Genomic DNA, 27,779 nt, shown 5'->3' on the forward strand with positions numbered 1-27,779 from the left:
AGCGTCTCGTGGTGAAATCACTGATCCCCCCCCCCCCCCTCCCTTGACCTCATGTGCATTTAATTTGCGCGAGGCTCTTCCCTTCCCCTACTGGCGATTACCCACGTGGGTCTCGTAATCTGTCAAAGCGCACATGTTTACTGATTTCTATTATGGGAGTAGTCGTGCCTGTTGCTGTCCTGCCGTGCCAACCACAGCCACAGCCAGAGCCAGAGCCACCACAGGGAGAAGGAGTCAACAGATGCATCAAAGAGAGGCGTTCATGTCGAAGAAAAAGTGAACCAGTGTATTTTTCCTCCTCTGCAGTCAGAGGAACTCACTTCACCGGACTCCGGACAATGTAGTGATTTTGTTTCCAGCGCTCTTCTCTCAGACAGACAGTCGCCCCAGCTTTCCTCCGTGCGCACTGGAGCGCGCAGCAGAGTGGATGATGGCCACAACTGGCAACTTTGCTGAAATGATGCTCAGCTGCGCCCTGAGGTCTCTGCTCGCTGTTGTGTTTGCAGCTGTTGAAGGTGAGTTCTGTGACTGATTTACTCTGGTGAGAGGTGAAGACTCTCCGCTTTGATTTGTGCATTGCCTCTGACTTGTCTTGATGCAAATAGAAACCACTTATAAGAAGATGAGTGGATGTAGCTCAAAGGCTTCAGCTGTGTTTACAAGGGAACAGTGATGAAGATGAAATGAGTACACATGCTCCTCTTAAATTTTGCATCTGACCACACACAGACTGGATATGTGCTTTATGTCTCCTCTTATTGAAGCCATTACTCTGATTTCAAACATGCACACGATTTGCTTGAGGCTATTATTTGCACAGACTTTAAATAAAGCCAGTAAAGATTTCAGTTGTGTGAGTGAGGAAGTGTTAGAGTGGTAGAAAATAACCCACACTGGGATTATTATAAAACCATTTTCTTGCATGAGGTGTTCAGGTGCCTGTTTTATTTAGAGGATACAGTGCTGTATTTTCCTGTCCTGAAGCATTTTCTGGTCACTGGTCACCTGTGGCCTCTTTCCATTTCATTGTCCCTCTGTCTAAATGGAAGTAACAGTGTGCTCTCTGCGGTGTGCATCGGTGGGATTAAAGAGGCCTGAAGCTGAGGCTGCACAGCTGTGTCTCTGCTTGTTTAAAGATAACCTGCGTTTGAGGCTCTGCAGTCACAGTAAGCTCCCTGTCTCTCTGTGATACAGATATCATGCGATAGACTACTCTCTGAGATTGACTGGGTTTAAATCTGCACTTGATATCTACAGTGTGTGCATTTTTTCATCATATACAAACTGTATATATGTGGAGGACACAGCTGTGCAGCTGTGCTCATAATGCGTCTCTAAGTGATAGAGTTCATACTTTGATATCGTCTCTGTATAGGAGGCATGAATATGCATGGCTGCCTTATCTTCAAGTCCAGTCACAGATGCACCATCTGTTGTTTCAGCGATCCTGTCTGAGATTGAGCTAATATTCACACAAAAATTCAAATAGTTCAATTTTCTCATAATGTCACAAGTCAGGATAGATCAGGGGATTCAGCCGGGACTCCTAAAATTAAAATCTAATCAATCAAATAAATCAGCAGTGGGCTAATTGTGAGCTTTAGATCAGAGGCTTTATTTAAGACTGAAATAATTTGGTCTTCTAACATAACTTTTACCAAATAACTTTTTTAAATGTTTTTTAAATGGTATTTATTTTCAACATTTGTCTGTTAGAATAATACAAATAATAAAAAAGTATATTTAAACCCGACACATAATTATTATGTTTCAACTATTAATTTCTGTTTATTGCTAACATCTTAGATATATCACAAAAATGTAATGAGTAGATATTTGGCATCTGTCTGTCCACCACATGAAAAATCCATTCATGGGTTTTAAAAGGTCTATTTATAGATGAATGATAGCAATGATAGTGATTTGCAAATACGAAGCAAGTATGCAGTTGAACCACTTCAGCATTTTGTTTAATTTGATCTATGCTTTGCCTTAAATCTTCAGAAATCATGGAAAAATTATTCATAGCAGCCAATATCAATTCTAGCCTGTGAAACTCAGACTGATCTCTGAAAGGTACAGGTCAGCTTCTTCTGTGCTTTTTTACAACATTTGTGATATCAACTCTGACATCTGTACTTTTCTTTTTCCATAGATTTTCCTTTCACTCCAGGAAGGAAATTGATTTACACATATATTCATGAAGTACAGCAGAGAATCAGAAAAAAATAAACATAACTTCTCCGACCTTTTGGAGGAAAGGGGAGGTGGTGTTTCTATTTGCACTACACATATGCACATTAATTCTGGAGCACTTCGACACGCAGGATGGCAAATTACCAAATGTCTTTGGCAGGAGGAAGTGGGAGCTGTCACATGCAGCGTCCTGGATTTTTCCAGTGGCTTTTTCTCCCACTCAGTTGCTGCATTTGCCATTCTCTTTACTGCACGGCACAGATGTGGTGCAGAGAGTGGAAAATGTCAATTGTGTCGAGGGATAAGAAAAACGGAGACCTTTGGTGCAGCGGAAATAAAAGTTATACCCGTAATACTCTCCTGCTTTAGAGCTTGAAACAATAATGACAGTAAATACAAGTTAACGATCGTAACGATACAGTAATTCATTTTAAAATAATTTTTTTCACAGACATCTGATGTTCAAACACGCACATCCTCAAAAATCCATCACGTCAGCAAGCACAGCTTTAAAATAACGGGATTACAGTCACCCCACACTCCCACAGTTTCCTGATCCGACCTCTTCAGATGTGCCTGACACCTCCTACTCTCTCCTGTTTGTCTCACAGCTCTCGTTCCTACACCACAAGCAATGTTTCTCAGTCTTTCTTTGCTTTTCAATGCAGGAACAACCTGTGGAAATGGTCCATATTTGAAGTCATTGTCTTTTACCCTCAGTCTCACCACCCTTGGTACCCTTAGATGACCACTCAACACCAATGGCTCCCCACCACCTTTAGCTTTGCTTCTTCAGCCGTGATCCCTCTTTCAAACCCGTCATCCTCCCGTCAAATGTTTGTAATGTAGTGGCAGACTGTAAGTGACAAATATGTGTATCTCAGCAGATTTGATAACAATGAATTGTTGATGTGAAGAGGTGTTTTAGAAGTTACTAACCTCTCTTTGTTTTCCCCCCTCCCAGTTGCGGAGTGTCAGAATGTTGCTCAAGACCTCGGAACGTCCTTCACACCATCTCCAGTTTATCCTACCGTCAACTTTAAGGTGGTCAATGTGGACCATGTGTTTTTGAGGCAGGACAATTCAGAGGCATCAGGGAACTCCAGCCTGAAGGCTCAGACTCAGACTTTCTACATCACCAGTGCAGGAGGCGGGATCCTCCAGTCAGCTGTCAATGCTTCATACGGCCCTCTGACCGTGGATGCCCCAATCCATCCAGACTTGCTGCTGCGGGGGCGCAGGATCCTGCCAGTTATTTTGGGCCGCCAGGTTCGTTCCTCTTCTCCTGTTGTGAGGATCCTCTTCCACATGCCGACTGAAAGCAACATCTCTGCTGGGCAGAAGACAGTGGGGCCAGGAGAAGATAAGGGCAGGAAAAGTGGAGGAGTCAAGGCAAAGGATGGAGCTCACTGTGTGACGGCTTACGCCTTCTGGGATACAAGGGAGGTCCGTGGGGCTTGCCTGGTGTCTCCAGGTGGATTCTGTGTGGCACAGCTCAAGCCAGAACCTGCCTGGTTCAGCTCGAGCAGCCGATCAGGAAGCTCGAGCAGGGAAGCTGGAAAGACCGAAGGAATTAAAGGACTTCAGGGGAACCTTGTGGAGGTCTATTTCCAGAGTCGCAGGGATCAGACAGGCCAGTGCACCCCGCAGGATAGCCTGCAACGTGTGGGCGTGGGAAGAGGAAGAGACTCCGGGGTGTCAGGGACGCCCATGAGGCGGATAGGAAGTGTCAATCTGCTCAGAACTCCACCAGGGAACCCCACCTTTCTCCGGCTGAGGCTGGGAGGCGCCGTGGTGATCCAGACTTCTTCCAAGCCTGTGAAAACCACAGATGTGGCAACTTTCTATGTTTTCCTCGCAAGTACTTCAACTCTGGAGAATTTCACACTCAGGTAAGAGATCTACATTCTTTTTTTAGTGCTACAGTGCTAAATTCAGCATTATACTGTGTTATCAGCCACGTCTTAAAATTGTACACAATATATAATAATAATAATAATAATAATAATGCATTTCAATACTGAATACTTCTGATGGTGTTTACCATGGCATCAGTTGCAGCTTCCCAAATTGTCAAATGATTCCATCTGTGGAAAACACCAACCTCACAAAATGCTGGGGAGATTATTTATATATTCAGTGAATGACAAAATACTTTTCTTGTGGTTGTTACAGGAAATTTGATATTTTTATCTTAAGCTGAGCATCTGGTGGATACTGATCGTCTTGTAATCAATTCCACTCTGGCCTCGGGTAGCGTGGCTACATTGCCGAGCAGTTTTGAGGTCATCTGGGGGCAAGTCAAAGCCAAGCTTCTGGTAATTTGAAATAAGTCCAAAGTCAAATCTCTGAATCTCTGAAGTTGAGTCTGAACTTCTTCAGGGGAAGTCAAATGACTTTGCTTCAAAAGCAAACTGAAGCTTGAGACAATTAAACATGAAATGTTTTTCATCCAACAGCTGTTTAGATGGTGCTTTTATAGTAAAGACAAAGTTAATTATTGGTTTTGTTTTACATTTTTAACAGTTTTGTGTTATTCTGTAGAGATTCTTCCTAAAGTACATTTTGATGACTCTTTCACGTCCCTTCTCTGGAGCTTTTTAGGTATTTTCCCAGCCTGTGTCAGTATAGAATAAATAAATAATACACTGCGGTGAAAACACATTCTGTTGTAAATTTAACAAGATCAAGATTTGGCCCCATGTAACTAAATCTCAGAAAATATAAGAACTTGTTAGTTTTGTTGCTGAGACAAGTGTTTTGACTGAGTCACATAAAATTTAATTATCTGCAAAATACGTAAAGCAGAAAATGACCAAAACCAAATTGAATCATGGTGATGTACAGTATGTCTTAGCATCTTCATAAGAGATGAGCTCCATGCATTTAAATGGTTACTTAAGCCACTTGAATACTGATGGCGCCCGTCACCAAGGCCACGCAGTGAAATGCTTGAGCGCCACCATGACTTGTGTTATCTGCCAGTTTCACTGGCTTCATAAATTACTGACATGTTATATCCTGTCTACTTCAACTTCTCAGTTGGTGCGGGTGTTATGAAGAGCATTCATCCATAAACAGGGAAATAATTGGCAAATGATTCACCAGTTTTCATATCTCAACATCCCACTAACATTTCAACAAGGTTCTCTGGGTGTTTGACTTCATACATAATGCAACGATTTAATGGAGCAGGAAACAAATAACTAACATCTTCCTGACTCCTTTGGGTAAAACTTAATATAAAAGCAGCCACACACACAAACACACAGACACACACACATACACACACACACACAAACACTTCAGTCTGATGTGAAAGTTTGTACTTGCTGCTTTGAGTGAAATTGTTTTTTATCAGCATGTTTCAGATCACTAACGTGTAAAGCCATCACACTGAGGCTTGTGTTTCCAGTCTTTACTCAGCTTAATGGTTTTGTCTGAAATGCAAGACAAATTTCCCTCTAATCCCGTGATTTAGTGATATCAAGCCACAAACATACCAGTGTCGCTGTAATCTGCGGCAGGATGCAGGCAAATGGAGAGAGATGCTAAGATGTGTGTATTAATCCATATAGGACACAGAATAAAACCTGTGGCAGTGTGTCGCTCAATCCCAGCGCGCTCCTTAAATACCATCCTTACCATGCACAATCCCTAACATGGCTGCGCACACACACACACACGCACGCACGCACGCACGCACACACACACACACACACACACACACACACACACACAATGACCTGAATGCAGGCATTGTTGAAATGACACGAGTAAGATTTGGTGGAGAGACGCTGACCCTTTAACATCTGCTGTTGTTTTGACTATTTGGAAGGATTTACAGCCTCCTCACCTGATATACCACCAAGTTTGGACTCACTGATCGTGCCGCTGTAGTTCCCGTGGGTCAGTGATTTCAGTCCGTCTATATCCGACCCATTGCCACATATAGAGTGAGATTGGACTAGAGGAGCATGCTGAGTCCAGCGGTTAAGGCGAGCTCTGAGGAGCTTGGCAAAGTGATTGATTCCTCCTGGGAGAAATCCCTGCTCTACTTCACTCTTTGGCCCAAGATTGAGTCCACTCCAGCAGGGTTAGGCCAGATAATCTGTGCCCCTGATTGAAAATGAATCAAGAGGTTAACCCTTTGGGGTAGAGATGATCTGGGCTGACTGCCAGGATTAACCGTGAGCATCTGGGTGTGTGTGTGGTGCATGCGTGTGCTTTGCAGGGTCCACCTGCTGCCACACTACCACCACACACACTGCATCAAAGTGAACAGTGGACATTTTGCAATGAACTAACAGAAAACTGGCTAAATTGTTTCTTTTTTCTCTGCACGATCAGAATAACAAAAACAAGAAAAACAGATCAGTTGGACTTTGATATATGCAAAACATGAAGGTGACACAGATAACGCACTGTCAGAATCTTTTTTTTTTCTTTTTACTCCAGCTAATGAAATTAACCGGCAAACAATAGTGAGGAGCTTTCCAGATTTAGAGATTTAATTAATTTAGCAAAACAGCGGTGAGGCGTTGTTCATTTCACAGGCCGGCATTCATTCTGTCCTGTACCTGTGGTCATGAGCTCTGGATAGTGACTGGCAAAGACAAAGAGCCGGGATAGAAGTGCCTGAAATGAGGTTTCTCTGCAGGGAGGCTCATGTCTCCTTGTGGGTGAGAAATTCATGCCCTTTCTTGGTTTAGTCTCAAACTGATTAAAGTCTCCTCAAAAATTGCTGTGGAAAATGTGGAAGAAGTGACCCCAGTGTGTTTGAGAAGGGCGACCGCAGGACAGATTCCACCATTTTGAGAAAACATGAGTGAAAGCAGTGGCAACAGTGACATGTAATGACTAGACCGAGGTGTCATGACTCCTCCACAGCCAATACCAGCCGCCTGAGATAGTTTGCACTTCTGGGGCGAAGGTGGTCATCAGGTGAGACTGTGAAAATGAGGTTGTGGATATGACTATTTTGGAAGCTCCACCAAAACCTTCTGTCAGAATAATTCATTAGCATATTTTTAAGAAGAAATCACAAAATTGAAAGGAAACAATTATCCCAAAGTAGTTTTTTTTCTGGTTTGCCATCTTGACTTTCTTGCTCCTTTGTAAATAAATCAATGTTTGTATTTGTTGCACTTTGAACATTCATTGAAGTTTAAAATGAAAATGTAATTTTGCATTTGGCTACAAGGCTTTGAAAAAGAAATTGGTCTCTGCACAAGTATGTCTCTGTCCTGCATAGAATTATCAGCTTGTTTAAAAGACCAATTCCTGTTTGTGTGTGTGTGTGTGTGTGTGTGTGTGTGTGTGTGTGTGTGTGTGTGCACTCATGCAGACTGAATTTTGTCTGTCAAACATCTATGACCTTGACCTCAGTCATAGTGCTTATTGATTTGTCTGGTTGCTCTTTGATCACAAATCAGTATTTGTGAACATGTGTGTTTGGACTCACAATGTGTTTGTGTGTGTGTGTGTTTGCTGAACATGGGCATGCATACTGACCCTTATTCTAGCATGAATAGATTTTATGTAAGTGTGGTGTGTGTCTTTTTATCTGTCACGTTTAATGTACTTCAGCTTTTTGAAGACAGTTTTGTGGCTGAAAAGACAAACAGCACTTTGTTATCACATAAATACTGATGGATGGTTCGTTGTTAGATATCAGGTTGTTTCTCGAAACCATTACAAGACTGCAGAAATTTAAAAAAAATGAATTGTGAGTGATGATTTCCAAGTGGGATAATATGCTAATCTACGATATCTCCAAGTTTTCATTTGCTGGTATATAAATTAGATCTATCGCCATCAGAGGATGCGGCGGAGGGCTCGAGGGCCACTGAGTACTGTGGAAAACTTCTCATAAATCCTAAATTTATCTGAGTTCACCGACAGATTGGCAGGAACAGGATTTATAGTAGATGTAATGAAAGTGTATATCTCCCATTCCTGGTATCATCAGATGAGACAGGTGGTGGAGGTAAGATGCACTCAGAATATGTTAACCTTGGATTGTGTGGACAATAAGCATCCTTTCATTGCCACATTGACCTTTTGTTACATGCACACTTCTAGTCACACATCATTTTGAGATTTCACTTAAATCCACACTGTTTGAACATGCATTGTCATTGAGGCTTTTTCCAATGACTCCCAACGTGAATATCCTGTGATGATCTTGAACAAGCAGAAGTTGAACTCCCTCTGGAAGGCGTCCAGCACCTCGCCGAATCCTTGCCATGAGGAAATTGGCCTGTTTTGGGAACACACGAGGCTCCCGCCCTGTAGCTAGGTGTCTGTGCGAGTGTAGATTAGAGAATCTGTGCATTTCAAACTTGGATCAGACGTGTTTCCTGTTTGACTGCTGTACCTGCTCTATGATCCTGTCAAACCTTGTTAAATGCAACAACTTAGCCGGGTATCGTCTGCATAGAAACAAATCACTTGGTGATTGTCGGAGCTCCGTGACAGTCTGGTGCCTTCAAGCTCTTCTAGAGAGATGTGTGCATCTGAAACAAACATCTGATTAACTGATTCCCAGTTCTCCTCAGGGTTAATGGGAATTAAATTACCTAGTTAGCTCTTAGCCTGCCACACATCATTCTGTCAGCAAGTCATCTTGTTGTACACAATTTGATACAAACAAACAAACGCAAAACTAAAACGTATCTACAGACACATACACCGTAGTATGCAAATAAACAAAAACATGCACTAAGAGACTCTCATCATTGAGTATTTAAACAGCCATGATACTAACTGGACTGTGCATGTGTGTGTTTTTATTGCAGGGCAGCAATGAAAACGGGTTTGTTGTTCAGCGCAGCGCGGCCCAGCGACTCAGCGCTGTGGGACGTCCTCGTGGAGCCCGGCAGAGGAGCGAACCCCAGCACCGTCTCTGTTGTCTGCCGGAGGAAGGTCGCCACCACTGCAAAGAGGTCAGTCCACTGCCATGAACAGCGCCGCGTCAGAGGCCGCTGTGCGTTCACCAGCAGGTTTCAAAGGTTCTTTTTCTTCACAGAAAACACAATTGTCCTCTTTTATCACTTCATTTTGTCTCTTATTGCCTCTATTTCCTGAGATTTCAATAATCCCCACTGCTACCATACGGGAATGTGATCAGTTGTCATGAAAAAAATATCCTCAGCGTTAGATTATCTTCACAGAGCAGGGGACAAATTGAAAGTGAGTGATCTCTCTTCCAGACAAAAAGTAATCATTTGCTGCCTTATTCTCCGGTGCACAGATTGCAAACAGGCCAAGTTCACAAAATTGAGTTTTTTTCTGCGTAAAAGAATCTAATACTGCATCTGTTTCCAGGCTTGATACTTGATTTTGTCAGTAGAGGTAAGAGCAGATTCATGTGTATCTCAAAAAATCTGCAAAAGAGAAATGAGGTTTAAAGATTTACACCAGCCCTGCTGTTTGTACATCACATTTCCTGCAGAAATTATTGACCTCCACAGAAACAAGATTTCTCAGATTAACTTCTCAAGTCTGCGTTGGAACTGACCCAATGTACTGGAATGCGACTCTAAATCATTACTATTTTTGAATATATTTTATCCTATTTTACTCCTATCTTCCTAGATTTGAGTTATTTATAGCTGAACGGTGTTTAAGTTTTAACTAGGAAGCACTGAAGCTGATAATTGGACACAGCACAGAAATAGAAGATTGATAATTGGGGTCTCCTGTTTTCTCAGTTGGCTCTGAGTTCTAGAAAAATAAAATTAATCTGACTGAATGCCACTCGGCTCATTATCTTCCTCAGTTCCCTTTAAAATACTTAAAAGCTGTCATTCATGACAATGATGACTTCACAAAAGAATCAGATGAAATCATAAGAAATATTTCCGTCACTGCCCTCACATTGAGATAGATAAATGGTTTAAATGTGTCTCCAACTTTAAAATCCTTGTATCTTTTATCCTCTTCTTTCCTCCGCACATTGACATAACAGTAAAATCTCAAATATAATATATATTGTAATTTATATCCCCAACATTCATTATATAATGTCTGTTTTTCTTATTTCATTCAAACTTAATTCAGATGTTTTTTATCTCAAAAAACTACTGTCAATATAATTGCTAATTTACCGACTGAAGTTTGCTCTTAAAAAAAAATTATAAACGAGAAAATCAAATATTAGCCTTGAGTAAATCCAAGTGCTGTTGAAGGGTTTTTATTTTCTTTGACTTTATAGTAAATTGATATTTCAAAGCGTTTCCTCTGTCGGTTTCACCTGATGTTGCCTGATGTGGGAGGTGGCATACACAGCAGCCGCCACCTCTGCCCAGCAACCTCCCGCTTACACAGACACACACACACACACACACACACACACAACACGCACACACACACACACACACCACCCGCTGTCAGTCCGACCCACTTATCCGTAATCATCCATAATCACGGCTACGTTATCCAGGCTTAAGCGCTTGCACGTTCAGAAGAGGAGATTAGGAAGGAGAGATATTCCAAGTTGTGTCCTTGTACTGAGCCCCGGCCAGGACACACACTCTCTCACACACACACACACACACACACACACACACACACACACACACACACACACACACACACTCTCTCTCTCACGGACACACACACACAGTCTCACACCACTGTGCTTTGAAGTGATGATATGTCCGGGGCTTTAAAGTCCCCCCTAATAGACTGATTTCCAGGAAATAGGGGCATTAACCCCTTCTATGTTTCTGTGTCTCCCTCTCAAGCACTAACCTCTCTAGTCATGTCCATCTGTGTCAAATCTGTCCATTAAAAGTTCAGAAAGACTCATGAAAGAAAACAAGCAGACCTTTTGAATGTTGCTGTGGAACTATCGCTTTATTTCACGTTTTAGTGCTGACCAGAAGCTTAAATACCCTCAGATGCTAAGATTACAATAAACATTTACTTCGTAGCTTCGGGTCATACACAAAACAGGAAGTCAACGTAGCTGAGCCCCGTAGCAAACGAAACAACAGGTGAAAGTGAAAAAATAGGCCTGAATTTACAAAGCACAAAGAATAGATCTTAAAATCGAAAACTAGCCAATCTGAAACTAGCTAAATGTGAAACTAGCTAAATATGAATAAGCTAAAACTAAAGCTTGCTAAATAGCATCTAGCTAAACCTCAAGCTAGCTAAAATCTCATCTCTGTTTTTGTGCATGTGAATGTTGGTGAAATGTCGTCACTAACTCTTTGTGCAGCTTCATATCACGGACCCTCGGTAAACAGCTTTATATTTGTCAGGATGCTTCTAAACCTCAGAGCTGAGAAGCTCGATGGAATAGCTTTCATAAGCCGAACAAAAAAGCCATAATTGAATTCCGGTCTAATTATGAGTGTACTACCTGCAACACAAAGTGTAGAATACTTTTTGATTTTTTAATTTTAAAATGTCTGCGCTAGGTACTTTATTCTTGCATCTCCAGTTAAAAGCTTATGGTTGCACTTATTCATGCTTCTTTTCATTAGTGACCTAGAGTGCCACACATAACCTCATAATGGCCTCTTTTATATTACTCATCATTCATTAAAACACTGTGATCAGTCCTTGAGTTCCTTTTGATAAGCCAGAGTTTATCCTTGTTTCTGATGATCTGAATACGTATGACCTTTATTAAATGTGAGTTCTAGCCATATAGAGGCTCATTGTTTGTTCCGCGCAAAGTTTCACTCCACTTCAAAGTGCCACAGCTCCATTCACATCCTGCCCCATTTTCCCTTTGATCACATCCCACTGACAGGTGTGCCCACACACTCTCTCCAGCGTCAAATGGCATTTCTTTGACAATCCTTTGACCAGAATACTTGGCTGAAGTCTCCACCAGCTCGCTTAAAAATCCTCCCTTCACACTCTCACCTCACTCTTCCACCTGCTGATGGAAACGAGACCTCTTGCGGATTGAATTAGTTTTTGGTTTGAACTCCACAGGTTGTTTTGCATGAAATTCTGACAAATTTAAAATAAACCTTTTTTCATTTTCACTGGTAGTTTTTAAGTATCTTGACAAATATTCATGAAGGATTGCACACCTCACCTCATCTCCTTCTGAATCTGTTATTGCGCTCCATTAGAGAAAAGACCTGAGGCATGTCTCCAAGAGATAAAGGCCTGGATGAACTTCTGCATTCAGATGGAATTGAAGTCATTGCAGTTGGTCCGAAACGCCTCAGAAAAACATCTGATCAAATGATTTCATTGGATGTTCATTACCTTGACCTTTAACTGTAAGAAACTTTGGGATAATTTTGTCCATTTATGTCCTTTGACTCACACATGACAGGTCTGTAGGACAGCACTCATTCACCTGCACAATATTGTACAAATTAGAAACAAAAGGATTTTGAAAGACTAGTCCACACATATGGTACCTCTAGACTGGACTACTGGGATAACTTATTATCAAGATGTACCAATGATTTGTATTTCTTTTTCAGCTTCTCTGCATTGGGTCCCAGTGGAGAATTCAAACATGTCCTTGTGTACACAGTCTTTAATTATAAAGAAGATCTTAAGAGCTAAGAGATAAAGAGCTTATAGTACCTTATTATCCCAAGAGATCTAAATACTGGCTTACTTGTGGTTCCTCGAGTGTGTAGATGTATTGGCAGTTTTCACCTACCATGCTCCTCTACTGGAAACCAGCTCCCAGTTTGAGTGCGGGAGGTTCAGGTGAGCGTTGAACCGTCTCTTGGCTCACAGCGTCCCCCTCTTCCTTTCACTCTCAGATGTGTGCTCACCCAGAGTCTGTGCCTGAAGATAATAAATGTTGTGATTGGATGCTAAAAATATTACTAACATTATACAGGTAAATAAGGCCCTACTAAACTTTTACAAGAATTGCTGTATCGTAGCAAATAACATAATATACAGTTGTTTTTATTTCACAAAAAGAAAATGTGTTCAAACTAATAAAACACTGAATTCATAATCAATCAAAATACAGTCCTACTTTTTGTTGCAAAAACTTGGTCTTGGTCATATATACTTATTTTAATCACATTTTCAAACAGGGGTCTTCTGGAGGTTTTACAGCTCGACTTTGTGGTGAAAGAAGCTTCAGAGCAGATGGAGAGTCAGACCATTTCCTGGCGTCTGGAGTTGCCGGGGAACCTGAAGGATGTCGGCATAATTCGGATCTACACAACCCGGAGAGACTACGTGGGGCTGGCACCTCTGGTCATGGTGAGGACAATAATCTCTCCTGCCTACATCATGGAAACCAAGTCAACAGTTTGTCACTTTTGTCTCCATATCTGCCCGTTTTCTTCAGAAGACACATTGTCTTCAGAGTATCATCCATCATGCATCAATCTTACCCTTGACGCTCGGACAGCTATGTGTATTGTCTCTGAAACCTTTACATTTGGAGCACCACCTCCAGAAATTACAAGGTAGATCCATCTGGGTCTTTGACAGGAGATTTATACGGCTATTTCACGCTATGGTAGTCAACATGAATCTGACAGACACTTGGGAGAAAATATGTTTCATCTCAGTCACTTACCGGAATCACATGCAGGAAAAAAAAAGCTTTTCTTGAACGTCAGAGTGAAAAAACAGAACTTTATTCCTTTAAAGGAAAACAAGTTGAAAGCTTATATTTACTGCAGAACAAATTCATGTTACAACCACATGTGACTCATCACACCCACAAGATGAGCTGCAGGAAATCATCTTATACTTTGCACGTCATTGACAATTGACGTTTTATTGATCATTCAGACTTTTCTTTTTGGTGTTTGCCTCCCTTGCGTGTGACTCCTTATTGGATCTGGCCCTTTGACTCACTGAATGAAGTAAATGGGTTAAATGAATACTTAGACTTGATCTGACGCTGTTTCTGAAAAGAGGCAGATTTAAAACAGAGCTAAACTACTTGACCTGAACTTGATCACTGCAAGCCAGATTACTGCAGAGCTTGCGGACGCAGAGCGTTGATACCGGTTTGTCTGATTGTGCGCCCCCCCCCCCCCCCCCGATCTGCTGACCTATGTTTGGGTCAGTGTGGCGGTCTGAACTAGACCGTGTCCTTTTTGGAATTGCGGTCAGCAGCTGTCAAGCCAGCAGAGTTCAGAATGTGAAGCTGCCTGGGAACATCTGCCGAGCGGGGGTCTGATGCGTCAGTCCACAAGGGGAGAAAAAACCCACGCTGAGCTTCTGATTAACACTGTCACTACCTATAATAGAGTAAGAAGATTTATCAGAGATCTTATGAACTGCAAAGTTGAATAAGGAGTTTAAGTGTAGAAATAAAGCTACATCACGCTGGATGACAAGTTACAGGTTGTATAGGAGATGAGCTTTGGCATAGATGAAGAGTGGAAGGTGGGGAATGGGTTGGAAGATTAAAAATGTAATCAGGTTTAGATATTACTTTGAATGTGAGTCATGATTATACACCAGAGTTGAGGACTTATTTTTATCCAGGTGTGAGAGAGACAGTCATAATGTTTTGTGAGTGTGTGTGTGTGTGTGTGTGTGTTTGTGTGTGTGTGTGTGTGAGTGTGAGTGTGTGTGTGTGTGTGTGTGTGTGTTGCATCAGTGTGATTTAATGAATCAAGTTTGTCAGCCTGTGAGTGTATTAATCCTTGTTAGTCTTGGCTAACACCCACTCTCTGCCTGTCATCCCTGCCCCCATACAAACAGTGATTATGCTGCATAATGCAGTGGTCCAGTTCTCAGTTTTTCATGTACGGTGGGAATATTGCTGCTGCATATAGAGATAGACCAAACATGTCAAAAGCTCCACTTTCTATTTACTTTCACTCTAATAATAAATGATCCTAACATACTTGCTCAGAAAAATAATAACCCTGATAAGGGAAGGAAACTTTTTCATTATTTCTCATGCAGTCTGAAGTTATACTAAACATTAAACTCTTCTCAAATGTAGAAAAATATACCTTCTTCAGCACTGAGGGAAACGAGAAATTAAGAATTTCATTAGGGATGTAATCAACTATATCTGCTGCTGCTGTCACTGTATTAATGTGTTAATAAACTCCTTCTGTAATTATTTTTGAAACATGCAGATGCAGTTATAGCATCTATTCATCTTTGGAAAGGTTTAAAGTATTTACTTGTTTTGCAGCTAATATCGAGCAATCAGCTGAGATGAATTAGTCACATCCTTCAACCTGCCAAAATTACGACGATAAATAAACACTATAAATATGAAGCCAATAAGAATCCTCCACAACTTCATCTTCCTCCACTGAAAAACTTTTGTTGTGCATGGTTTTAGGTCTGGGCATAAAACAATATAAATAGTTATCGCAGTAAAGAATTGTATATAACACAGGATCAATATATGTTGACATATTGCTTGCATAAGATGTTTTGTTGTTTGTTATTCTTTCTCCATAAAGAGGAGTTTAAAACCACAATCTTCACCCAGAAGCAAAAATCCATCTTTAAAGAAATAATAATGTGACATTTCAGTTGATAATAATTGATATCAACTGATACAAACATTTTTTTTTAACATCCAGCCCTGCATGGTGAAAACCTGTGGCACTGAACCAACCTGCATTACTAACCTGTTCTGTATTTCCCCCTCTCCCTGCACAGAACACCGATATCTTGAACACTGCTGTGCTGACGGGTAAAGCGGTGTCAGTCCCGGTGAAAACTATGGCTGTGGAGGCCGACGGCTCCATCACCGATGTGACCAACTACACCAGCTGTAGGTCAACAGAGGAGGACGTACTCAAGGTAAAGGGATACAACCACAGGCCCGTTGGATTGAAATAATGAACGTATTTCAAGACAAATTCTAAACTTTGTGTGAACCATGAATAGAAAGCTGTTTATATATGTGAGTGTGATAAATTAGTCATGCATACTGAAAAACAAACAGTCCCTTCATTTAATGCCAGCTAAGAAACTCTGCAGTGAACAGTATTTAGTATAAGACTTCAATAGACTTTCTCTTTAGTGCATTAGTGCCATCAAACTTTAGTTCATTTAATAGTGTGAAACTGGGCAGCATGATCGTTGGGTAGTCAAGATCTGAAGAATGCATAAATAATTGATAAATAAAGGAGGATTTTAAGCAAATAAAAACAACTTTACACAAAAAAATTACTTTTGCAGCATCTGTCTCTCTCTCATATTTAATACCAGTGTGAAGTCATTATCATCCATGTCGAATTTGCATACAAAGCCAGTTTGCTGAATATTTTATGGAAATTAAACAGAATTTGAATGCATTAAGTATTTATATCCACAATGGTGTGGGACTCCAAGACATTCTTTGTGTCATTATGCTCAACAGGTCACGCTCAAGACTCTCTCTCTCTCTCTCTCTGTATGAGAGCCGCCTCTTCCATATGGAATTAGAGACTGAGCTTATGATCCCACCACTCAGTCCATAAGCACAGAGATTTGACCTTTATGTAATGGATCCATGTCAGTGTCACAGTAAGAGCAGACAGAGAGGAAGAGTTTGAGAGAGATAAAGATAGAGATAGAGCACCATAGAAGAAGAAAAGGAATAACATTCATTTCCATTAGAAAACATAGCGGCCACTGGCTTTTCTAAGGGTGAGTCATGTGTTTGTGTGTTTTAGTGTGGGAGCTTAAGAGAGAGAGAAAGATCCGGAGAGAGGACACTGCATTTGTAACGATTTTCTGTATCAGTAGAACTTAATCCAGTTATTATTGTGTCCCTGCTGCCTGCTGTCAGTGACCCCTTTCAGACCAGCGCCGACGATCAGATCAAGTTAAAACCACAGACTTTGCCACAGTCTTAATTAATACACATATACAGTAGTACAGTAACTTAGATTAGCTGCATGCTAACATATATTTGGTTGTGCATGTAGGAAGTACAAGGTAAACTATATATTTTTGAGGTTTGCTGCGCTATTCATTTACTTTGTTTGGTGTTCTGGGAGTCATATGGACATATTATCAACTTAGCACAACCGTTGCCGATAGTGAACCATGCATCCAGTTTGCTTCCATTTCCTGAGTTGTGAATCTGTTGTTCACGTGCTTTGAAGTCGAAATGCGACAATGCCAATGCTTATCCTAAAAAACATCTATAGTGGCCATGCAGACGGACTTGCTGTTTGCAAGAGACAAATATGTAACATCTGAGAAGCTACTGTTTAAAGCTGAGTGCAAAATTATGTCACCTGGTTTACAGGTGATTATGTTGGCAACTCTGCACTCATACCATATTTTACACAGACTTTTCGAGTTGTCATTCCTACTTGAGATGGCGTTCATGTGAATTATCCTAGTCAGGACATATTTCTGATTATTCCAACACCACATGAACACACAGACAGCTGCTGAAAATAATGTAAAATACTGATTAACGCAGCTTTACATACAAATAACGTATATGGTATTTGTGGATCATTTAGTCTGTAATTCCTCCTTCACAAAATGTTTTAAGATTAAAATCTGTCATTTATTTTGAGGTCATTGAATATTATACTTGGGCATTTGAATATTAAAGTTTTCACTCTGTGGGTTGTTTAAATTGTGTGTTTGTTGTGAATTTCTGTGTTAATGCTCCAAACCAGGAGCTCAAGTTGACTTACCTTGGAAGTTGTTCCTCCCAATGCATTTTCCTCACTTTTTTTTTTTTACCTCCCTCTCTCCAGTGCTGCACTCTATTCTCCAGTCTAGTGCTCTCCAATTACCTCTGTGGAGCCACTGGTTTGTTAAGATAAGTGAGGCGGTGGTGGAGATAGGCCTCCAATCTTAAATAAAACACACACACTGCTCTTTCTCACCTCATTGCTCTCACTGGTGGGGACTACAATACTCCCACCTACAGTACAGCGCTACAGGAACAGTCGTAAGGCAGAGTTCATTTATATTCGGTAACAGTTTCACGGAGAGCACAGTTGTGAATTTACATGACACAAGCAGAAATGCAGTGCGATTCCCTGGCCAGACTTTGGAAGATGTACAAAATGAATAAAATGTCTGTGTCTGTTTAGTTTTAGCTTATTTGTATTGGTGCCTATCTTCCCACTTTACTCTCTTTGTCAGTTTCTTACTAAAACTTTCTTATTCATTTTCCACGGGGCTTTAGGCAGAAAAGCCTCTACGAGTGGATGTCTCTGGAGAAAGTATAATCCAAATCTCTGGATGACAGTTCAATCCCAGTTCTAGTCCTGTGATAATGACATGATTCTAAAGTTTTAAAAGTTATGCTCTTGCCCAAAACTAAGACATTTACAGGCTGGGACTCAAACCAGTGATATTGCTCCTTGTCCCCTTCTCACCTCAGGTCTCACCCTTTTTTCTCTCGTGTGTCTTGTCCAGGTGTCAGAGGGCTGTGACTTTATATATGTGAATGGGAAAGAGACGAGAGGAAACAACAAGCTGATGCTGAACTTCACTTATGGCTTCTTGAGTGCACAGCTGGAGATGAGCGTCTGGATGCCACGCTTGCCTTTGCTCATTGATGTGGCCGACCCCGAGCTCAGCCAGATCAAAGGCTGGAGGGTCCCTGTTACTACCGGCAACAGGAGGTACGGTCCCGTTAGCCTGACACTGAAGATGCAATGAAAAGAAACATATAGACAAACTTCCAATTGTTAATTGAGACAGATATGAAGCCCAGAGTTTATATATTACATTGTTATACAATAGTATATACACTGTTGTTCCACGTAGGGAAAAGCTTTTACTGTCAGTGTTAACTTTACTCTACAAACTTTATTTCTATGCCACCTAATCACTATCACATTGTCCATGCCTCACCAATGTGTAATTTAAAGTTTTAACGATGAGGAAGGATGAGTGGATGTTGAGGGAAAGGGTTGAGGTGAGGACAGAGAGGAGGGAGACTCCTTGTGGGGGAATCTGTCGCTGATTATGAATACATGTGATTCCTGCACTCACACACCTCTTCTTAACGTTTTTATTGGACTGGGAGTTTCCTGTCAATTTAATCATGTTTTATTGCCATGTTCATATGCAAACAGCCATTATGCAGATGATATTGTATTGTGCTATTTAGGAGTGAGAGCTTCAGATGCAGCTGGCCCTGAAAGAAATCTTTCTTTATCTTTGGTTATAGTTACTGTTTGCAGACTTTTTTGTCTGTAGCTCAGTTGGACTCTACTAAAGTGAGATGTGTGTATCCAGTATTTTTTTGTATATACTGTATGCAGTCAGTCAGTGTGTGGTGCATTAGTGGGTGGGGCACTCTAAAGGCAACACTCTTGCCCTGGAGATAAAGGTTAGTGGAGTTTCACTCAATACTCACAGCAAAGTCATTATTCATCACTCGATACTAATGATGATGGCCGACTGATGGGCTGTTAGATTTCTCCAGGGTTAAAACTCTTATGGACTTTCATTTCCCAAAACATTCAATGCCTGGCTCCAGACTTACTAGGTCAGAAATCTCTTTGGTGTGTGATTGTAATGGCTCGGCTGAGCTAATGATGAAAAAAGTATGGACCTTACTTGTGCCCGGTCACTGTGTTGGGTATGTGTGCATATCCTGTATGTGGGAGAGAAGCATCACAAGCACAGACATGGACAGATGTCAGACCTTGAGCTTGAGTGTGTTTCTTTAAGTTTTTATCTTATTTTTCTGTTGATAATATATTATAACCCTAACCCAATAAATAATTTTACTCAGTTTAAGTAATAAACTAAGATACTGTATTTATTGATTCTGTAGCCCAGGAAGCCAATAAAAGTAATATAAAAATAAAAACCCTTTTGGCTCAAGGGTCAAAGAATTAACAAGGAAGCTGAGTAACTAAAGCGAGAATTGACATAAAAACTTTAAAACTGTTTCAAAAACCAGGAAGTCAAATTCTGAAAAATGCATAATTCACCTTTACTTACTCTTGCTTTGACTGCAGCAATTAATTACTTTTGAAAAATCAGTACCAGCTTCCCACATCCAGTATTCACTGGATGTGGGAAGCTGGTACAACATAAAAAAACATCCAGAGTTTAAAAGAATAATTGAAAGAAGAGTTTGATTGTCGACTCACACTGATTTAATTCAGGCAGCTTCTCCACCACATGTTACACTCTGACCCCAGGCTACATAATAATTATGTGTATTTGTATTGGATTTCTTGACGGGAGCTTTCCGCCCGCAATGTGAAAGAATATCACCAACCCTCCATCCCACCTGTGGAGCAGCACTCGGCAGACCTCCTGTGCTTATGATAATATTATGATCATTGCTGTAGGGGTTGAGGATGATTCACAGTTTATCCCCCAAACAAACCAGTCAGCCATTGGGATCCTGGTTCGTTTGACTTGAATTCATTTAGAAGGAAAAGGTCACTTTGTGGTGTTTCCCTCCGGCACCAGCAAACCACATCTAGGTGTTCAGATCACAGATTCACCACAGGAGATTTCAAAGTCGATAGTTTTATGTAACTAAACCTTTTTGATCAAGTTTCAGTGCATTCGACAGACTGATGTCAACAGTCATCAGCTTCAAAATTCTCTAAGGATTTAATTTACACGTTCAACAACCAGGTTTTATAATTCACATCACACAGAATCCTCAGTGAAAAATGTTTACACATCAAGACAAGTGTTTAGAACAATTAATAAAAAAGTAGGACACTTTAGGAAACAGTGATTCAGCTTCTTGAGGAGGACCATTTTCACGTCTGTAGGTTAAATATGAAGCCACACCCGGTGGCCAAAGGTTAGCTTAGCTGAGCACAACATCTGGAAACAGGAGTAAATAGGTAGCCTGGCTTTGTGCAAAGGTAATTTAAAAAGTAGGATGTTATTGTCTGCATAAAACTACATGCAACATACAGGACACAACATAAGACTATTCCTGTGACTCTACACTTGGCCAGGAAATAATTGAGCTGACAATAAATCCACGTCACTTGTCAAATGTGACTTTTATACAAACTACATAAATATAATGTGTGACTTTTTAAAAAAATTTCCAGTCTTTTTCATAAGCTAAACTAACCATACACATGATATAGCTTCACATTTAACATACAGGCTAAGAAAATTCAATCGATCATGTCATTTATCTCAGTGAAACAAGTGAAGTGTTGGACTGTGGCTAATTGTGTTTAATTGCCTTTGTGTGTCTGCAGGTCTATGTGGGACAGTGAGGAAGAGGAGGAGATGAGGAAAGGCCGAGGCTGCATGCTGCAGTACCAGCACTCTGCACTCCGGGTGCTCACGCCCTTCGTGGCTCAAGCTGACGGTGAGGTAATGCCCGACTCGCTAACTGGAGCGGAGCCTGTCGACTACTTCCTGGGTCCTGACTGGAAGGTGAAAACATCTGATACGCCGGCACTTACCGTCAGGATTTAGCATACACTCTTAAAAGTTTCAACAGCTAGACGCAGAATTGGTGGAATGATGATAGTCACACATTTGAATCTCTTTGACTGACAGGTGGATGTGACCAAACTTGTCCGCAATTCTCTAAAAGTGGCTGACCCTGAGGTGGCCAGGGTGCAGGATGGGGTGGTGCTGCAGGGACGGGCTGTGGGCTCTACGACTGTACAGGTGAGTTGTCAGTTGTGTATGTGTGTGTGTGTGTGTGTGTGTGTAGTTTTAGCAGTTGCAGTGCACGCCATATAAACACACATCCCTCCCTGGTTTGACCGAGGATGTGCTCGTTTCAGGTGCTGTCCCCCGTGACGTCATCGGTCCTGGCTGAGAGGACCATCAGGGTGGTGGATGACAAAGTGAGTGTGACGGAGCTGGGAGTGCAGTTGATTTCTGGACTCTCTCTGTCCCTGCAGCTCAGCCCCGGGAGCAACAGGGCCGTAGTTGCCACGGCAACCACACGGGAGATGATCACGCAGCTCAAACAGGTAAGTAACTGGAAAATTGTCCCACACAAAAGCATAAAAGTGTGACACACAGCGCAGCCGTTGGAGGTGGCACTTGTACTGGTTTTATGCCTCTTAGTTTTATCGTCAGTCATTTTCAGCCCCATCACATAACTTTAGAAGGACCATTCGACTGTGTGGGACACGAGGAACAAGAGATAAACAAAAGCAATTCAATGTGTGGTTATAAAAGTATTTTCCCTCTAAGTGTCTCTTGATCTGAATGTGTTTCTATTTCAATATGGAAAAAGTCAGAAACACATTCATCATCAGAAGAGGAGAGACACTTCATGGGTAAGGTCAAATCAAAATATTACATTTATTTAAATTTCACAACACTCATTTTAGCCATTTGATGGAAAATACACAATAAAAAGCTCCCACGAGGCCACATGTCACTGTAAACCCTGAGACACAGTTTCATCCAAATGCACAAACCAAAATACTGAATTCAGATCGCTGTAGTCTGTGAGGTGAAATTACATCTGTCTTCTCTGTATTTAATATGTGTATTTATTTATTTATTGGCTTTTTAAATATGTTTTTCTCCCTTGTATTGAGTTCTTGTTATTGCAACCAATATTTTGCCTATGAGTACAGATATTAAAACATCCCTCGGTTATTCTTCTTGAAAAGTATAAGTATTTAACAACAAGCCCCTGGCACTGACAGATGTTTCTTCCTTTTTTATTAAACTCATCACCCTGGAAACACTCTCAGCGTAAATAATCATCAGAGATGCTTTGTGCTGTCAGCAAAAAAAAATAAAATAGTGATGCTCCCTTGTAAGTGAAACATCGTACATTAGAACTGAGTATTGTTTCTAAGTGTTTAAATATTGTATTTAGCACCAAATCATAGTCTGGCTGAAGTCAAGTGCCAAATTGCAGGTGTTTACTTTTTGGGGGATTTTAATGTTGATTTAATTCAATCCTAGATCTGCTGTAAATACAAGAAATAGATGGGTTCCAGGTTTTACAAGATTCTGAAAGGAAAGGGGGAAAGATCGTCTTTGTTCTTCACAGAGGGAAGTAAAAACTGTCGTTTGTAGTCGAACACTCATAGAAACATGAGTTGTTGGAGTGGGCTTGACATTAGGTCAGAGGACAGAGGAGAAAGGGGCAACTTGTCTGTATGAAGCAGTTCCAAGATGCCTTGTTTCATTGATGGAGACTCAAAGGACATTTTTGCTGGAGGTGGAAAAACAGTGCACTCTTTGTCTTTTTCACCATTATGATTTTCAACCTCATAAAAAACCAGCAGGATGAGGAATCTCTTGTGTATGGAACTATTCCACATCCATGTTTGCTCAAGTGACGTTCAATTGTTCCTTCCCAGGGAGCAGAGGCTGTATATGCTCCTGTGCAAATGAGGAGGAATCAGAGCAGCTCTATTGGAAATATTCTGTGAATTGAAATTACTCTTTAAACCTGCTGGGTTAAAATTGTGCAGAAACAAAGATATAATGGGCCTCTGCAGCAAGCGTTTGAATTAGAGGAATTTCCACGACAGAGCACATTTATGAAACAATGATCGTAGGGGTGTAATGATATTTATGTTTTTCTCTTCTCCTCTCAGAATGTGAACTCATTGCCTCCACAGCTCCGACTATCATCACACGCTGTGTGAGAGAGCAGAGGAGGCAGACAGGGTGCACAGATGATCATTTTAAAAAGCTCACTCACACATTTAGCCGTGGCAGCTTGCCCATTTCTAAACCAGGCATGCTGCAGCAATTAGGCGGAACATAGCTGCTGGAATGGCAGCTCACTTTACCTACAGAAGCCTCCACTGCGGCTGCTCTGCCCCCGGTCAATAAAAAACTATTACAACCATGCCAGTGCAGATGACCGAGCCTAGTGTCTGTGATGGCAAGCTGCTGTCGCCTTGTGTTGCTCAGGGCGATTCATAATGTATTCAAAGACAAAATATAGGTTAGGTCTGTAGTGACCCAGTGGCTGACATTAGTAACTGGAAATGGGTCATTGTGTATTAGTGGGATTGGATTGGTTAATTCTGCTCTCAACATGACCCTTATCGCTGTTTTCGCTGTTCCTGTGCAAAGGGTCTCTATTGTATGCTCTTTATCCACTTTGGTGAAATGATATTTCATGCTGTGACTTCAGTGGGCTGTAATCTATGGTACAGTAGCGCCCTAGTGAGGGTAATCGTAAAGAGATTAGCAAAGGCAATTTAGTGTTATTACCAATCATGAGCATATAGCTCTGAGTGAAGGCATGGTCTGAATATTGATTTGCTGAATGAGTTCTCATGTTCTTTTTTTCAGGAAGCGGTGGTGAGCTGCTGGGTTCAGTTCAGCGACGGCGCAGTCGCCCCACTGGAGCTGTTTGACCGTAGCATCTACTCTCTGACAGTCACCACCCCAGACGACAGAGTGGCCACAGTACGCCGCACCCCGCTTTCCACGTTTGTGGTGGCCCAAGGTGAAGGCGAAGGTCGGGGGGCGCTAGTGAGGGTGGAGCTAAGGATCTGCGAGGAATGTCAGAAATCCAAGAGGAAGAGCAAGCTGGCGGTGGGCACCGGGCTCCTCAGGACCAACTTCCAGAGTAGCAGCAGCAGAGCAGGCGGAGGAGGTGGAGATAAAGAGTATGATGTTGGTGCATCAGAAGTGGTGGGAGATCTGAAATCAGTGACATCCCAGCGTTCTGTTACAGATATGGATAAGTGGTTGATGAAGAGCATATTACCTGACCAGCAAGACACCACCCAGACAGACACAACCACCTCCACCGCAGTTTCTACAAGATATGTGCAGCCACATGTTGTGTGGATTGGAACAACAACCAGAGCTGCAAGAGGGACTCCGTCTACTGCCACTGCCACAACTGCCACCACAACTTTGAGCACACCAAGCTTAAATACAGCACTGAGCACGGCCAAACCTGCAACACCCACTGTTGTTGCTATTAAAGGTGAAGGGCAGAGGAGGAGCTATGGAAACATGCTTGAAAACCCAAATTCAACACCTAACAAAGACATTGCTAAAGGAGAAGAAATGCCCATTAAAGAGCGTCCCAAACCTAAAACTCCTAAAATAACCGAGAGCGACCTCATTCAGACGATCAGAGCCATGTCAGACTTGGAAATCAGCATGTACGCCTTAGTGGGGGTTTCCTGTGTTGCTGTCCTGGCTTTTATAGTCAATTGTGCTTCATATAAACTCTGCTTCCGTAAGCACAAGACACCTATACAGGCGGGCCCCACCCCCAACGGGGACCCGAAGGACCACAAGCACGACTGGGTGTGGCTGGCGAGCAATAATCATGACACACAGGCCCCGGGTGTCCCAGCTCAAGTGTCGACGCTAAAACGTGAGGCCCACCGCCCTCTGGAGTCCCGTCATTCCATCGACTCCATGGGCCACCGCAACCTGGAGAGCACCCTGCCCACCATCAGCCTTCCCCCCGCTGTTCCCGAACGAACCGCCACCCTGGGCCGCAGCAGGGCCAGCTCCCAGCAGCAGCAGTTTCAGGGAAATATAATGGACCCCATGGCGAACCGTTCTGCGACGTTGTTGGCCCGGCCGCACCGCAGCGAGCCGCTTCATTCCCCCACCAGTAAGAGGAACCAGGTCCAGTTCACCACCTTCACCACGCTGGACATCAAGCACTTGGCTGCGCTAAAGAAAAACGGCGTGGACTTAAACTGGGCCAACGGGCAACCGCAGCAGCAGCACGTGGCCCCCGCAGAGGCTCAGGCACTTTTACCTGACATGCCATGGCCAGTTGTCAAACCCCTCGGAGAGCACCAGTGAGTGTGTTTGGGTGTGTGTTTGTGCATGTGTGTGAGAGAGTATGAATGTGTAAGAGAAAGAGATGCAGAAGAAGATAAGCAGCATATTCTGGTGAATAATCTGTAAAAGAAATGAAGCAAACTTTTCCTGTTTTGGAAGAAAGATCAGTCACTTTGTATTTATTGAAATTACATAGAGAACATTTTATATATAATAAACTGTGCACAGTTAACGCCTGTAAATACATTATGCACTGTTGTATCCATGTTGACCTACATAAGAGATACTGTATGAGATGAATTCCTGTAAATATACATACAATATATATATATAATATTACTTATTTCTACATTTCTAACTCAAACTAAATGTTTTTTATCTCCTTTTACTTTTATACAAGTCTTCTGTCCCTGTAGAAATGGCTCCCGACACATAGTTGTCGGGGTAAATGCAGTATACGGGAGGAATTATTTCTTGTGAGTAATTTTATTCTTTTCCAGCCTTTTGTACTTTTTTTTCTAGGATTCCTCCCGAGAATAATACCTGAATATTTGTGAGAGAATATGCAACATTTATCAAATTATTTTCAGCAATCTGTCATTGCAGGCTTCACGGGGCTCAGATACTTATTCAAATCAAATGCATGCTATGCAAATATAGTCTGTGCTGAGTTAGATGTGGACAAAGTTCCTGAATTTTTTAAGAAAGTTACCTTAGGCTCCTGCTTTTCCCCCCGGGGGCCCTGGTTTTACAATTTGTAAAAATGTCTAATCTCGGTCTCTTGAGTCAGAGCAATACATATTTAACTGTAAGATTTTTCATGTGTAAATGAAAAACGACGATGCCTTCTTCTGTGTAACAACCCTTTATTTTTAAACCAAAATGTGATGTGTTATTTCCTATGGATCCTATAATAAAGAACGCAAACATATAGATTTGTTAAAGTTCTAATTCAGTTTGATTCATTAATTGTTTGAAAGCATTTAAAAACAGTGAAGGATCATTCACAGTGAATGGTTTGGATTAAAGGCTCAAGCCCTGCTGTGAATCAGTGGGATTTAATTATGTTTAATCACTATTGAACGTGATTTAAAGCTGATGTCATCGTTCAACAGAAATGTCATTTTGACAGCAGCATATTTTCATGTGTCTGCCTGGGATTCGGTGACGCTACACAAAATACCCGTTCCACAGAGAGACAGAGATGAGAAAAGAGGACGTAATCCTGGTTTTGTGTGTTTTTCAACAGCCTCCATAAAGAATTACAGGTATTTTATCAATGGTGGAGGCTTGCATGTGAAAACTCACGGCTCATTTTTCTCTTTCTCTTCCATCCTGTGTCTCTGAGGTGACCACAGCCAAAATTAAGTTCCAGGAGCTGCGGTGCATACACAGCATCCCGAGCTTAAAAGAAGCCCAGATAATCTGATGCCCCTGCACCTCAGGGGTTGGCGCTCTGTGGATATGACAGCACGCATCACCGCTCCCTGCTGCACAACAGCATCGGGTGGATTTGGAGTGTTGATAAAAGCAATTTTAATAACTTTCTCCCAAATTCTCTGGCGTTTTTTTGGACGTGTATAAACTCTCTCCCCTTTCCAGTCGATTTATCTGTCCGGCAGCAGTGAGGGAAGTAAACAAACTCGCCGTGGAGATAAGCGGTGATTCAAAGCCGTCTCCGCAGCGCATCGTGGCCCAGCATCTTTTGATTGTGGCGCTGTTGTATCATACAGGACACAGAACTCAAAAGCAGAGAAACAGAAATGATTAAGATACCAACACTGCCCAGTTTTTACAACTATAATGCAGTATCCAAAATCTATGTGGGCTTTTCCACTGAAAGTGTTTTTTAAAAGTTAGAGTCATCCCTTAGTCTCTGCATGAAAGTCATCATCAACAGTCTACGCCTTTAACACAGTTAAGTAAAAGCTTTGGCTGAAATAGGAATTAGTCTTGGGTGGTTGGGAAACAGCTTGATA

The 27,779-nt window shown here is 41.7% G+C and overlaps 1 protein-coding gene across 1 annotated transcript; it reads left to right on the forward strand.

Annotated features, from left to right (window-relative positions):
• Positions 1-154: 154 nt before the first annotated feature.
• Positions 155-26,731, forward strand: LOC109644836 (transmembrane protein 132D). The gene is made up of 10 exons (XM_069514043.1): positions 155-515; positions 3,161-4,088; positions 8,997-9,143; positions 13,236-13,407; positions 15,796-15,939; positions 18,514-18,722; positions 21,297-21,477; positions 21,604-21,717; positions 21,837-22,028; positions 24,334-26,731. The coding sequence occupies exons 1-10, from the start codon at positions 428-430 to the stop codon at positions 25,819-25,821; spliced, it is 3,663 nt and encodes a 1,220-aa protein (XP_069370144.1). The 5' UTR covers positions 155-427; the 3' UTR covers positions 25,822-26,731.
• Positions 26,732-27,779: the final 1,048 nt, after the last annotated feature.

The sequence above is a fragment of the Paralichthys olivaceus genome, chromosome 18 (genome assembly GCF_024713975.1).
Source record: "Paralichthys olivaceus isolate ysfri-2021 chromosome 18, ASM2471397v2, whole genome shotgun sequence".
Lineage (NCBI taxonomy): Eukaryota > Metazoa > Chordata > Actinopteri > Pleuronectiformes > Paralichthyidae > Paralichthys > Paralichthys olivaceus.